The sequence below is a fragment of the Rhipicephalus sanguineus genome, chromosome 8 (assembly GCF_013339695.2).
Source record: "Rhipicephalus sanguineus isolate Rsan-2018 chromosome 8, BIME_Rsan_1.4, whole genome shotgun sequence".
Lineage (NCBI taxonomy): Eukaryota > Metazoa > Arthropoda > Arachnida > Ixodida > Ixodidae > Rhipicephalus > Rhipicephalus sanguineus.
The window spans coordinates 72170931-72185862 of record NC_051183.1 but is presented as its reverse complement, the minus strand read 5'-3'; the positions used below and the strand labels follow the sequence as shown (position 1 = coordinate 72185862).

The 14932-nt window shown below is 45.1% G+C and overlaps 1 protein-coding gene and 1 pseudogene across 2 annotated transcripts in view; both read right to left on the bottom strand.

Annotated features, from left to right (window-relative positions):
* The window catches only part of LOC119402089 (uncharacterized), a 35629-nt gene extending 22737 nt beyond the window's left edge, over window positions 1-12892 (bottom strand). For both annotated transcript variants that reach the window (XM_037669191.2, XM_037669192.2), the window contains exons 1-3: window positions 12669-12892; window positions 10810-10905; window positions 1641-1843 (exon numbers count right to left, since the gene is read on the bottom strand). In XM_037669191.2, the coding sequence (XP_037525119.2) occupies window positions 1641-1843; window positions 10810-10905; window positions 12669-12867 (498 nt within the window). In that variant the 5' untranslated portion in view covers window positions 12868-12892. The remainder of the gene's footprint in view (window positions 1-1640; window positions 1844-10809; window positions 10906-12668) is intronic.
* Window positions 1-14932, bottom strand: part of LOC119403319 (venom metalloproteinase antarease-like TtrivMP_A) — a 179252-nt pseudogene that overhangs the window by 133344 nt on the left and 30976 nt on the right.

Here is a 14932-nt window from a genome sequence, read left to right as displayed (position 1 = left end):
CAGCCGTCGTGGCCAGAATTCAATCCCGCAACCTTCGGGTCAGCGGCCGAGCGCCATAACCACCAGACGACCGTGGCGGGGCCACAAAGACGACAAGAAAGGCATCTTCAGGGAACAGCGAGGACGGTAGCCACCTCGCTTTGACAGATCTATGGCAGTGCAGTGGCAGTGACTAGCGGAACAAGGGTGGGGGAGAGGTTTTGAGCGCTACAACGTAGTGTACGCTGGGGTCAGTTGCCTGCGGAGGAGTCGAAACGACAGCTTCAATTCATGCAACGCTACCTAGCCTGGTGAATTTCTCCTAGAAGCAGTAAGAGCGCATTTTTTCCCTCTTACTGCATTGGGCAATAAACAACGTTTGCAGAAGCCATTCTGCTGTTTTTACGCAGCAGCCCCAGCTCATCAGCAATGTCTATAAACTCAACCAAACTACACTATAAATGTTCACCATTTTTTCACTTTATGTGGGCACTGTATTTTGTAGTTCTTTCTTGAAATGCAATATTAGGATTACGTGGCTAGCCCTGCGCGCATGAGACAGCCAGCTATGGCTCCTGCAAACATTTTGCAAATGTGTTACGGGTGTTATTAACCGAGGAGTATACGCTATACCAGTGAAAATCGTGACACAACCACAAGTTCTCATGACACTCTCCAGAAAATATGTTGTGTGCGGCTAGTATCTTCATAATAATTGAAAATTGGAGAGCGCCTCGTTTATGCTCAAGGCATAATTGGCTGAAATGAGCCAGCCCAGGATGGGCCACATTTAAAAACAACGGGCTGGGCTCAGACGGGCCGGAACATGTCCCTTTCAGGCCGAGTCGGGCGAGGGCCAGAAAAATCGGCTCGTGCAGTGCTCTACCTTGAGCTTATGCTTGAATAGCAGAATGCGACAACATAATCAGGCCCCGTTCGCATCGGCTTCTCAATCGCTAGCCTCGCTTTGCTTCTCGGTGGACACCTCAAGCATGCCGCGAAGAAAGGAACGTCTGTGCGCGTAACATTGACCATTTAAAGCCATCCTGGAATGCCAACTGCAAAGTACAGTTGCGAAGTGCCCAATATGCCGTAATATTTCCTTTTGAGAGTTGGCAAGGTACCTGCTACGCGTTCGTAAGGCAGCCCGTGCACATGCGGAGATGCACACTTTGTGCGGTTGCTGATAATGATAATTAATTATGCCAGTGCACTTTTTAATTGTGGGCCATTAAATCAACCACTCTTTGCGCAATTGACATATTTGATGTCTGGTGCAGTTCTACGTTTCTGCCATGTAAAATTAGATGAGGCAAGGACACTCCTTACACTACGTGACATTCATATAGGGGTTTTTTTTCCTGAAACAGCTTCAACCATGGGAGTGGCTCTGCGGTAGAACACCTGCTTGACACGCAGAAGTCCCGGATTCGATACCCACTCGAACCGAAGATATTTATTATTTATTAATTTTCATCTTACTCGAATTTTGCTCATGGACAGCGCTAATTTTTCGTTCACAACCAAGCTCTTTAACGCTATCACATTAAAACTTCAGCCAGCTCTGCACAGAAGCGTTACCGCGGCATTCAGGAAGAAACTACACAAGCATGTTGTGTATGTCCACATGACATGAATAAACGTGAGAAAATTAAGGTTACCTCAGACTCTCGCCTCCTCTTCCTTGATCGTTCCAAGCTTGGCTCTGGCTGTGACTCGTGCTCTGGCTCATGCTGTGGCATCGACTCTGGCTCCGTTTCTGAATTTGATTCATGCACAGAGTCTACTTCCGCTTTGACGAGACACTGAACAGCTTCAACCATCTCCCCATTCTCTTCTTCAGTGCCAATCTTGTCCTCACTGCCTGTAATGAATGCCATAACTTTATTATTTACTATCTTAATTACAGAAAGTACTGTCCATCCACATCAGGAACATTACGAGGAGTAACAAACACACAAACATATCACAAACAGTTAAAGGGACTGACAACTGCCCAGAACATGAAATGAGATGACTCCACTGATGGAAAGATTTTTCCATCGCATTGACTCAAACCAACCCCGCTTTTTTCGTGAGAGATGGATTTATATATTTATTTCTTAATTGAAAGCCGCAAGAAGTGACCTGTGGCGCCTCTGGCGGCAAAAACATGAACGATCCGATGAACCCGGCCACGTGACCGTTGATTGCTGTACGCGGTCGACGATTTTTTGTTAGTATTGAAATATTGTTCGTTTCTTTATATTAAAAAGTATTACTCCATAAAAATGTACATATAGGCCTGCATTAGTAGTATGCATTGAAGTGGCACTGCGTTTGCGTGACATAATGACCCCATGCTCGTCAGCGCGTACTGAGCAACTTTCCAGCGTGGTCATGCAACCGTGCATGCAGTTTCCAGCTCGTTAAGAATTTGGAGCGACATAGTTTTGCTACCTACACTTCGTCTCAGAAATGACGCACGCTGCTACTCGACGCGGCCGCACATACGCATAGCGACGTTTTCGATGACTTGGCTTGGCTCGTGCATTGAGAGAGTAACGATGCCGGGACAAGCCACCCATGACACAGGCGCAGGCAACCTTCGACGCATACGCACAAAGCGTGGTACAGACACAGGGAAGGTGTATTATGCCATATTATCTCATTGTAACAGCTTGTTATTTTCCAAAATAGTTGAAAAGCTATAAAGGTGGTTAAGCATAGTTACAGGAACTACTGCAAAACCCGAACAACGATAGCTTTGACAAATCGCGAGAAGGGCTGGCGGCATCGCTATCAATTCTCAGCGTTGCTGGAGGAACGGTGCATCCGTGTTTAGAGTCTTTCAGATCGGAAAATACTGCTTGTAAAATAACTACGTGCTTTTGGGATTAACTACTGCAGTTACAAACACTGCGAAGGGTGAGCTTTCTGTCGCGCCATAATAAAATGGGTCGAGAAAACTCAGTTGTCAGTCCCTTTAACAAAAAAGGATAGAGTAATACAACAATACATGCCCCAGTGTTGGAAAAATTCGAATATGTAGAGAATGCTCATTTGCAATGCGTCATGATAATCATTATCAGAAGCATATAGTATTCACTATCGATTTGAAGCAAGAGGCCTTTCTCAATGACTTGAATTCCCCCGTCGTGTACTATCTGGTTCTATTTTATTCCTGAGAACTTCTCACATACACCACTCCATATAACTACCTGCCAGCCTCGGCTGTGTTTCCATCCCTTGGTCTCTTCATTAGGGGTGTGCGAATATTCGAGTTTCAAATTTGAATCGAATAGTTCCTAATCGAATAATTCGATTGGAATTTCGAATAGCTAGTAGGTATTCGAAGTTTCGAATAATTCGAGAGGACGAATATCTGAAACGCGACAAAGGCCAATGATGCAACTTGGTTAGGTTAGGGTGGCTAAAATTAACGCTGTCGCTGTTCGTTAAACTTTCACTGACATCCTGGTTCAAAAGCGAGCGCATGTTGATCTTAAAGGAGATTATGTCATTTCTGCATGTAGAAAAACACGAGAAAACTGTCAAGTTCTTCACAACTTAGCTCCCGAAACGAAGGCATGGACCTCTTGCGTAGTGCGGTCGCATATCCTCCGTAAAAATGACCTGACTTTGGCCTGCGAAACCCTCAGTGATTGGCTTGCATGTAAAAATTTAGGCAGTCGCCACTACCGCACCGCACCACTAGTTCAGAAACTCCCATCGTTCCGGCGCGCAATTAAAACGCTGTTGTGAATGGGTGCTCGAAGACTTTTGGGCCCGGAGCACCCATGGTAATGGAGCACATTACCGTTGTCAGATGAGCCTTATTGCTCAACCATGGGGAAAGAAAACTAGCTACCGTACCCCCTCTGTTAGGAGGTGACGAGTGCCGCTGCTGATTGGAATGGCGGCTCTTCTATCAACATGCCTGCATGCGCGCCCATAAAAGCTGAAACAAAAGTCACTCCCAAGCAAGTGCGTAATGAAGCTGTCGGCACGCGTAGCATCCCCGATTTTTCCTTTGTCTTGCCGTAACTGGCGGTACACATTTCGTGTAAATATACTATTCGATATTCAATATTTTTGGCCACTATTCGGCACTATTCGATTCGAATTCGATTCGAGATTAAATATCACTATTCGCCCACCCCTACTCTTCATAGCTCTCACTGACCAACAGCTATGTACTCTGTGGTTTAGATGGCCCATCTATGTCCACTTTTTATTTCAATGTGACCAAAGGCATCAGCTACCCCTGTTTTTCTGTGATCCACTCCACTCGCTTCCTGTCTCCATGTTACACTTACCATCTGTCTTGACATCCCACATTTCACGGTGCTAAATTTCTCCTTGAGTTTCTCTGTTCTCCAGCAAGTTTCAGCTCTGTGCGTTGGTAGTGGTAGAATGCAATGGTTGCATCCTTTCCACTTTAACCCTTTTGGTAGCGTTGACGAGTATAGTCATCATGAGATTTTGAAACAAAATGACCCGATGACGACTACACTCATCAACAAAAACTGATCCCACACGGAACCAATAACAACTATATTCATCACACCTGTATTTCTTGACGCTAGATCGCCACACTTGTCCGTGTTGGGCCATTTGTGTCTCGGCTTTCATGTTACTGCCATTTTTCATTGTACTGACATGTGGTGAAGCCACCTTCGAGTTATCTTGTTTCATACGATTAGTAGTGAAATAAAGGAACCCCACTGAATTGAAAGAATGGTACCATTTTATTCAGAAAAGAAACAGCTCTAGAAATTCAGCGGAAAAAAAATGTTTCGGTAATTTTGGCACGTTCTTCTTCTTTTCTTACGGCAGAGAAAGGGTTAATGACAGCGGTAACCTGTCAGTCATGATTTGGGAATGCTTGCCATACGTGCTCCTGCCCATCTTTATTCTTCAGGGAATTTTTCTTTTCACGAGCAGGCAGGCCTGTTAGAAATTCACCTAGGTATATGTACTCTTGTACAGAATCCAAGGTAGTTTGATTGCCAATCGTGAACTATTGTTTTCTCAACGGGCCGCCGAACACCAGCTTTGTGTTATGCAGTAATCTTCAACCTTACTTTTAACACTTTCTCAGTTTCATTCCTCAATCATTTTCTCGCAGTGAGTCGCTATCACTGCCAAAGAGAACGGTCATCTGCAAGTCGCAGGTTGCTGAGAAATACTCCGTTAATATTTATTCCTATTTCTGCCAAGTCCAGTTGTTTAAGTACTGCTTCTAAAGGCTGTTTCCCATGATACAAATGCAATGAAAAAAAAATCGCTGCACTCGCTCCCACCACATATGGTGGTTTCATTTCACAAGGGCTGCTTTTTTCTCTGTGACTGGCGTGGCTCACACCCATGGTTGCTTTATGCCGTTCTTTGCAGCAGACAGTGCATAATTTTTCAAATGTAATGGGAAAATCTCAGTGTTATAACTTTTAATCAACGGTAGTGAACAGCATGCATGTTTTTTAAAATAAAAGGCCCCCCGACAGCAAAATTTAGACCTTGAGATGTTTGTGTTGTTCATCTATCCTGTACAAGTGGGCACGTCTGACCATTTATTAGTGGTGAACTGTGCCTTTGAGAAAAACTAATTTGGTGTTAAAGTAAGCGTGAGCGCTCATCTGCGTTGGCAGCACCTCATGACATTGCGATTAGTATATTGTGAATAGAGCAACCCCCTGTGATGTTGAACATGTAAAGCAAGTACAGATGACCGTGTTATAACGAACACTGATCTACAGAATTATTAGCTACAGCGAACTAAGTTTGCCTTTCGGTTGTTCATGCTTGATTTCAGTTACATTAATTTTTTTATAGCAAAACCGAAAACTCGAGAGCCACCACGATACCGGCTGTAACAAAGAAATGCTTGGCTCGCGCAAGACTCAAAACTCAAAAGGTAGCATAAAAAGCCAAATAAATATTCAAAGGCAGTCAAAAACCCACATCATTTTCAACCACTGGAGAAGGTTGTGGAAATTTTGATTTTAAAGTGCAAAAAAAACAGCACACTTGATTGGTTGCACCACTGTGTGAATCCAAGTTTGAAATCCCACAAAGAGACAGGTAAGGATTACCTCATTTATAGTGTGCCTGAAGCCTAGAATAATGCCCTCTTGTATTTAGAATTTTCGCATGAGCCAGATATCTGACTCGTCAGACCCAATTTTAATTTCTATGTTTACAAAGAAGACCGCATATAACAAACTAATTTAACGCCCAGAAGCTATTTCATTAGAACAAGCTTCAACTGCATTGTCGACATCATACAAGTTACGGGGAGCACACACTACGACGACTGGCACTTGACGGAGGCTACTGTTTTTCCCCTCTACCTGTCGTCGGGATGTTCTCAAGGTGGTTCTCGCTGCTTATGCCTGTAATTTACTTGTGATCATACCAGTATTGTAGTCTTTTTTTTTTTCAGTTGGGTTGAGGCAGTTTATCGGGAGATTTATGGCCGCCATCATAAATCACGAAGACAGGTTAGAAATCTGAGGTCTCCCACGGAAAATCAGGAGAGTTGGCAGGTATGCACTAGAGAGTATACCTGGAGTGTCACACCCGAAGTCAAACCGAAGCACCCACTTCGTTTCATTCGTTACTTTGCACAGAGTCCCAATTCAAAATGTGCGCTTTTAACATCAGCAAAGCTTCAGTGCATGCGACTTGCGGTGCTCCCCCGTGATGGAATACTAGTTATTGATTTTAGACAGGCATTTTGAAGTGGTGCCGAAATTTATCCCAATTAACGATGACAGCATTACTTTTACGATACTATTCAACTTTTGGATTATCAGACACAAAGCTACAAGTGCAAATCACAAACAAAAACTTCGCTGTCAGGAGTCCTTTAAGAACACATTCCAATGTAAATTCATTTTTAAGTGTGCAACGGTGACCATAACCAAAACAAAAGAGGTGATGCAGTTTTGACAACTCGGTCTGCTCGATGCGAGTTCGAAGGGTCCCGACCAAAAATCTCTGCAACCACTAGAAATAGAGCGAAGCATTTTGCAACATGTTGGGCTCCCGCCACTGACCATTGCGGTGGGAGCAACTAGACATTTCGTCGATGGCAGCAGATATCGCTCCTTTCACACTCTGAAAATCACTCCGTTTCACCGACATGTGAAACAGCCTTCAGCATGCAGTGAACATTGGGGAGACTGCATCTCCTTGTCTGATGCCTTTCTCAATCATGATGTGCATAGGCACACGAATACTGCAGTACATACAAGCAAGCGTGGAAAGATACGAAGTCTCTTGGTTGATAACACCAAGATACGTAACTTGTGCGGCAAGTTAGTGCCTTAACAACTTGCTGCGACACACAACCATGTGTCACCTGTGTTATCGTGTTAATGACTAATAAGAATTTTAACGTATGGTGTAGTAGCGCAAATTCGACGGGGACAAAGAGGACAAGAAGCAAAAAACACGACACTCGCTACTTGTTTTTTACACCAAAGTTCACTAAATTTCTTACGTGATGTTGTTTTCTGTCGCTGGTTATTGTCCTGGAAAGCACATCGACGCACTCGGTGATGAATCTTGGACGCTCCTCTTCCGACACAGGACGCGCCATGGACTTTAGCAGTGCCACTTTTTCCGGTGGAGAGAACGACGGTTCAAAACAGAACTTCGGACCCAGTCCAAGAATTTTTCTGTAGTCTTCGGGAACTGAAACCTCCCCCAGAACGATCACTTTTCCTTCTGAAGGTTGCGTCTTCTTCGGTTTTGGCAAGTGCGGTCTCGTGTTGTCCCATAACCAATCCGCCAAATTGTTGGACGTCCTGCACCATTCCTTGAAGCGGCTCCCTGTCGTAACGTATGGCACACGCTATCCTCAGAGATTCCTTGAAATGTCTTGCCTGTCTCCACAATTCGGATTTGACAATCCGGCATATTCGTCTTGAGTGTGTCGAGGAAGGTTGAAGAAAACCACACATTATTTCGAGTTCCTTGGGGCAAACGTTGTATCTGGCATTCCAGGATGCCACCCTTGCCTTGCAAACACATACTGCTAAGACTGTGGCCAGGGAGCTGGGTTCATACTGGTTGAAGTTGTTAGAACATATAAAAGGGCCCGTTGTAATAGAAATGAAGTTCAGTAGGGTTGAGAGCTGGGCTAGTTGGTGAGATATCATTTTAAACGTATGGTGTAGTAGCGCAAATTCGACGGGGACAAAGAGGACAAGAAGCAAAAAAACACGACACTCGCTACTTTTTTTCTGTTTTTTACACCAAAGTTCACTAAATTTCTTACGTGATGTTGTTTTCTGTCGCTGGTTATTGTCCTGGAAAGCACATCGACGCACTCGGTGATGAATCTTGGACGCTCCTCTTCCGACACACGACGCGCCATGGACTTGACTAGTGCCACTTTTTCCGGTGAAGAGAACGACGGTTCGAAACAGAACTTCGGACCCAGTCCAAGAATTTTTCTGTAGTCTTCGGGAACTGAAACGTCCCCCAGAACGATCACTTTTCCTTCTGAAGGTTGCGTCTTCTTCGGTTTTGGCAAGTGCGGTCTCGTGTTGTCCCATAACCAATCCGCCAAATTGTTGGACGTCCTGCACCATTCCTTGGAAGCGTCTGTTGGGCTCCCTGTCGTAACGTATGGCACACGCTATCCTCAGAGATTCCTTGAAATGTCTTGCCTGTCTCCACAATTCGGATTTGACAATCCGGCATATTCGTCTTGAGTGTGTCGAGGAAGGTTGAAGAAAACCACACATTATTTCGAGTTCCTTGGGGCAAGGGTACTCGAAATGGCGAGTAGCGAGTGTCGTGTTTTTTGCTTCTTGTCCTCTTTGTCCCCGTCGAATTTGCGCTACTAACACCATACGTTAAAATGATATCTCACCAACTAGCCCAGCTCTCAACCCTACTGGACTAATAATAAAAAAAATCAAGTGCACAACAGACAACTGCAAGCTTCCTTGAGCAGAGCCAGCCATAGGTTTTGCTCAGCAGTGCCTCTAGTGGGAGTTTAGCAAAAAGCTTCACGCTTTCCTCGACATACGCACGCTGGCACTTTCGACCACTCCCAGCATTCTAGGTCACTCTATCGCTGCGTGTTCACCATCAGGAGCGCCACTGCTGATTGGAACTGTGGCTATGCCGTCGATGATCGGCACTTACTCTTGGTGTGAACAGTAAAAGCCAAAAGAAGAAAAAAGAACTTTCTGAATAAGCAGACAGAACACCCTATGCTATGGGTAGAGCCGAAAAGAACTCATAGTTGTAGCAAGGTTGACTCATAGTTGTAGCCACACTGTAACATGCTCAATTTCTTGTTTGTCTTGCTGCGCTGGCAGTAAACTTTTCAGTAATGAATATAAGTCAGCACCCGACTATTATGTTGGAATTTACATAAGTCTGCCTAAGACAGTGGTAAGTTACTTATCAATATCACTACATAACTGCAACGTGGCAAGGACAATGGGAGTGCCTTATTTCTGTGCATCGGGCCATTTTGAAGGCAAGTGTTTAAAAGTCCACAAGAAGGATGTGTGTTTATACCCCACTCACAGCAACTTCTTTCCTACACTTTTAGTTTTAACTCTTCAATTAAAAACTACAAAAACGCCCCTTGTGCTTTCTGTGGCTTCATTATCTCTTCAATTCATATTGTTCTGTCTAACAGAAAATGAACCCCTGATCGATAGATTCCTATTCTTTAGGGGTGTGCGAATAGTGAATTTTGGAACCGAATCGAATACGAATCGAATAGGGATGACACCGAATCGAATACGAATACTAATCGAATACTTTTCGAATAGTTTTCGAATAGTAAGACAACCATTCTTAAAACGGTCCTATAACTCCGCAGCGTTTTTTTTTTCTTTTTTTGAAAGAAATATTCACGAACTTTCACCAAAGAGCGTTGCGCTTACTTTTAACTGTCTCAAAATACCACAGTTATCAAATCTGAGGTAAGCTCGTATACAGCAGCGACCACAACCTTCGAAATATTTTCGTACTGTAGGTTGAAATAAAGCAGTGACTGCAGATGCTTTGTCGCCTGCTTTTAAATAAAACTGAGACATAAAATCTAAACAATTTAGAACCGAAGACTACGCATACAGCTAAGGCGGTAATGAAACACATAAACCTGCCATCGCAACCTGGTCCTCGGCACTGAAGGCATGTAGACATCGGTGTTGAAAGCTGTATCTGCAAGAACAATTTACGCAAACACAACCCTTGCATCTATTGCTATTCATGAAGCTGAATGCAGGTGCACCTTCAGTTCTTACAAGATGACGACAGGAACTGATTAATGCGATGCACAGGCAGCATAGTAAAAACTGAGCAAGTGTGGAGCTTTAATCAAAAAAGAACGCCTTCATCCGGTAATCAATATAGCGTCGGTAGTTTCGTAAAAGCTTGGGCTGCATGCATACTGGTAATTTAGTGATTAAAAGAAGAAAAATGGCCTTTAACTATTCCAAAGTATCATTGTTTTGGGGTTCTCCCGTCGGCGCTTATATTCGAAAACTATTAAAAATATTCGGTATTCGAGTATGTACTATTCGATTCGAGTACCGAATCGAATAGAATGCTATTCGATTCGTTATTCGAAATTTTCGAATATTCGCACACCGCTACTATTCTTTCAAACACAGAAACTATGTTGTTCAAAATGGAGCCTGTCTCAAAGCTTTTCGATACTACCTTCTATAGCTGCGATGCCTTTTGAACGTTTGATATGTTCAATGCGCTGTTTATTGCTGTGGGAAAATGCATGTCACGTCAAAACTGTATGGCTCCTAAATCTCAATCTGAGCTATCTCAGAGTCCAGATCACTCGATTGTGAAACTTACCCGAAGCCGAAACATTTCCAGGCGATACCGCTTGGATGACTTCTGAGATTATTGGGGTGCATTCGAGCTGAACAATTCCATTTTCCTCCGGTCCAGCTGAAATGCACAGCAAGAGTATCAATTTTTAAAAAGTACATGATGGTCAAGCAATTTTCTCTACTCTTCTATTGGATCTTTATAAGCGAGTTGTACACCAATTTGCAGTAGGATAGATTTAGTTTTAGAGTGTGCAAACACATAAAATACATAGCATTAGCTCCCCAACAAAGGTGTTGCGCTGCAACTAAGGGGCTTTCTGTACAATGTGAAATCACTGCCAGCATAGGGCCTAATTTTGAGCTGACTTACAGGCTTTTGGATTAGCACCTAAACATACATACACGCTGACAAACATTTGGTGGGGACTCTCTTTACACGGCATGTCGCAGGCAGATTCATGAGACGTGTTCACAAGTGCCAAATATCACATTGCTCCCAGTCTGGACGGTCAGTATAGCTGATGACGAGTAAGCCATGCAGACCTAACCTAATCTAAACTAACCCGTGCATCAAGCTCCCAATACATCGTTTGATGTTGAGTGACACTGTTCGCATATCTGCACTGGGTTGGGCGAGGCGTGGCAGTAATGACAGCGATTCAGCAGCACCCAGTACGTTACGCGAACTTCATGCAGTAGTGTGTATGCTAGAGCATGATCAATGTCTTGTGGAAAAAAGCGTGGGAACCAATAGACACAGTGCACCCGGTATATGGTCCGACAGGAAAGGCCATAGCAGACATACCACATACTACGAAAGTCACTAGGAATCTTCAGTCGGTCATAAATTGATAAAATAATCATAAATGCAGGCAAAGTTTTCTATAAGCAATGATTCCAAGAAAGTTAGGCTGCTGTGCATAAAAATAAAGTGATTGATATTATCTTGGGCAAGGCACGCAACAAAATTGCTGTTATCAGTTAGTGATTTAATAGTGGCACCAATTTTTTATTAAGTTATACAACAGCAGTTCTACACCCACTCAACACAATACCGGTCAGGGCCGACCACCTATGCATCAGTGAATATACTAACCGGCCTGTAGCATCTTCATTAATAATCTCATCATTCGGGTTATTCCAACTGATGATCAAGTTCTGGCGTTTTATAAGCAAAAGCCATAATATAATTAAAAGGCACGTTGTTGCAGATGATTTCGGATTAATTTTGATCACATGGTCTTCTTTAAAATCAACGTAAATCGAAATGCTTGTTATTTTTTAATTGCCCACCGAAATGAGACCACCCGTAGCATGGAATCGAACCCCCGACGTCCACGTGCTGAACATTGCAACACCTTCAGCCGTTGAGCCACAATGCGCGACGCTAGGGTTCACAGTGGTTACGCTGCTCGGCTGCTGCCACGAAGGTCGTGGGTTCCATCCCGGCCCAGGCGGTAGCATTTTGGATGGAGGCGAAATGCTAGGTGCCCGTGAACTGTGCGATGTCAGGACACATGAAAGAACACCAGATGGTCGAAACTCCTGGAGTCCTCCACTACGGCGTGGAGTACTCCACGGATCATTGGTTATACGATACGCTATTTTTGTAACTTAACCTGGGTACCCAACAGGATAACGTACGACGCATTCGCAGTGGCGACAAACGCAAAGCTTCGCGCACCCTACTATAAACTTCAGACTCATACCGTGCTTTTCGCACGTGAAAACACCAGATATTGATCAAGGGCTAACAAAGTTCCGAAATCGCCGCCATTTACACGTGACGTTTCGGCTCCCTCGCTGAGCACGACGCTCGTTCTCAGTGTGCAACGCATCAGTAGTGCCAAAAATGAGACAGCAAAAGTCACGCGGACTCACCATCCATGGACGGCGCACCTGTTGCACGGCAGTGAGTGACCGGCGAGTGGCCGCAGTAACAGCACCAGCCGCACTGCACCGATGCGGCTTGCACGACGCACGTGTCCACGGCCGAGGGTCGCGTGAAGGCGTCACATTCGCAGCCGCTCGACGAGCATCGAGTGCGCTCGACGCCGCGAATGTCGACGTTCGTGAACATGTTGCCCCGTTACAGATACGGCACGTTTCCGAGCGTTTCGTTGACAGCGAGTGGAAATCTACGGCGGTGGTCGAGCACTAAGTTGAACGATGGCGCGCCCCGTCGACGACTGCGGATAAACAAACAAAGACCACGAAGTTTTCCCTAGTGACGTGAGCGAACCAGCCAGGCCAAGCACACTCTAGCCAGCGGGAGAGTTTGCAATACAGCCTGTAGATGGCGCGGCCGCTCGCTGGCGTGCCGGGAGAGCGCACAGTGGTGCTGCTAGAGGACGGACGTAATATTAATGAGAACTAACAGACAATAACGCCAAGGAAAGTACAGGGGGTGTTATCTGTAGTATTTAGAATGTAAATGTGAAGAAAGTAAAGTAGACGAAAAGATGACTTGCCGCCGGCAGGGACGGACGTGTTTTCGTGGGCTCCGGGAATGACAGCGTCAGATAAGTGCTTTTTTTTTTTGCATGATTCGAGCTTGTTTGTTTAGTTAAGCCACTAGATTGCAGCTTAATAGAGCTTACAACTTTGTGCTGTTGGTATAAAGTGTGTGACAGTCGCTTCGGGTGTTTTTTTTTTTAATATGTTTTTTTTGGCCACCACGTGGCTGAAAGGTGCACAGGTGCTTTGAAGTGTAACATACTTGCGGAGTTTTGTGATATCGTTTGGCTTTAATCTAATCTGCCGCGTGAATGCTCTATAGCCATGGTCAAAAAGACCGTAAAGTGTTCAGGATGCGGAATGGGGCGGAAATAGAGGTTTGTGAGGATGAGACGACAGAGAGAGCTGACGCCAAGTGTAAGCAATGCGAGTTAGAGGCGAAGATGGAAATAATGATGGCCGCCCAGAATGAGCTCAAGGTGAGAATATCCGAGCTGGAGAAAGCGGTAGCGACAGAGCGGGAAAAAAACGATGGCTATGGCGGAAAGGCTTAAGTCAGCCGAGGAGGGATTGGCAAAGGTAGCCATGCCAGCAAAGGTAGCCATGCCAGCAATGTAGCCACGGGGAACAGGGAAGCAGGCGACGCGGGAAAAATGGGGCATCGACCCCACAGTGGTAGGCGCGAAGGGGGAAACAGGTTTGCAAAAGACAGGTGCAAGGGACACAGGACCCACCTTCCGCGAAGTAGTCTTGGGAACGGGAGGGGAAAAAACAACAGCAGTAGCACGCGCTAGAACAGGTGCAGTGGCCAGGTGCGGGAGAGTCCACCAGAAAAGTCGGATCACGTGATAATCGCCGGGGACTCGAATTTAGCTACATGCGCAGAAGCAGTCAAGGAAAGGGTGAGAGGCGACAAACGAGTTTTAATAGGAAAGTTCCCGGGCCATAGGCTGGGATCAGTGATGAGACAAGCTAACGCAAAACTCGCAGCTAAGTCTAATGGACGTAACCTCGTGATAATCGCGGGAGGTCTAAACGACGTCTTGAGTAACGAATCAGCCGAACTAGCGACCACATTGGCGAAAGGAGTCGATGACATGCGCGCATTTCCCCTCAGGTGCAGATAGTGGTATGCACAATACCGGAGGTACCGGTGCGTGACGGCAACCTGCAAAGAGCGGTTGTCGACGCAAACAAAGAGATATGGCAGATGAGTAGAGAGAAAGGTATCGAGGTAGTGGAAATAAACAGAGAGGTGCACAGGTGGGGTGGTTTTCGAAGAGACGGAATACACTTCGATAGGAGGCTTGGCCATGAGGTGGGTTGGCGTCTTGCAGGACGCGCAGTAGCTTTTTTGGGGGGCACGCGCGGCCCTCGGTGCCCATGGTAGCTTGTAATGAGGAAAACAACAGGGGGACTCTTTGACAGGTAGTATAGCGAAAAAAACAGAGAAAAGGTAAAAGAAGGGAGAAGGCGCGTGTTGCAATTAGTACATTAACATGCAGGGTGGCAGACAAAAGGCAAAATGGTTAGAGATTAGGGACATTTAAACAGGAACAGATAGGGTTTATGCGGTTACAGAAAACACACCTTAGGACTGGAAGAGCCACCACATATTGAAAATTATGTTTGGGAAGGATGTAACAGATACATCAGAAAGGAGAGGTGGGGGGGTGGGAATGGCTAAT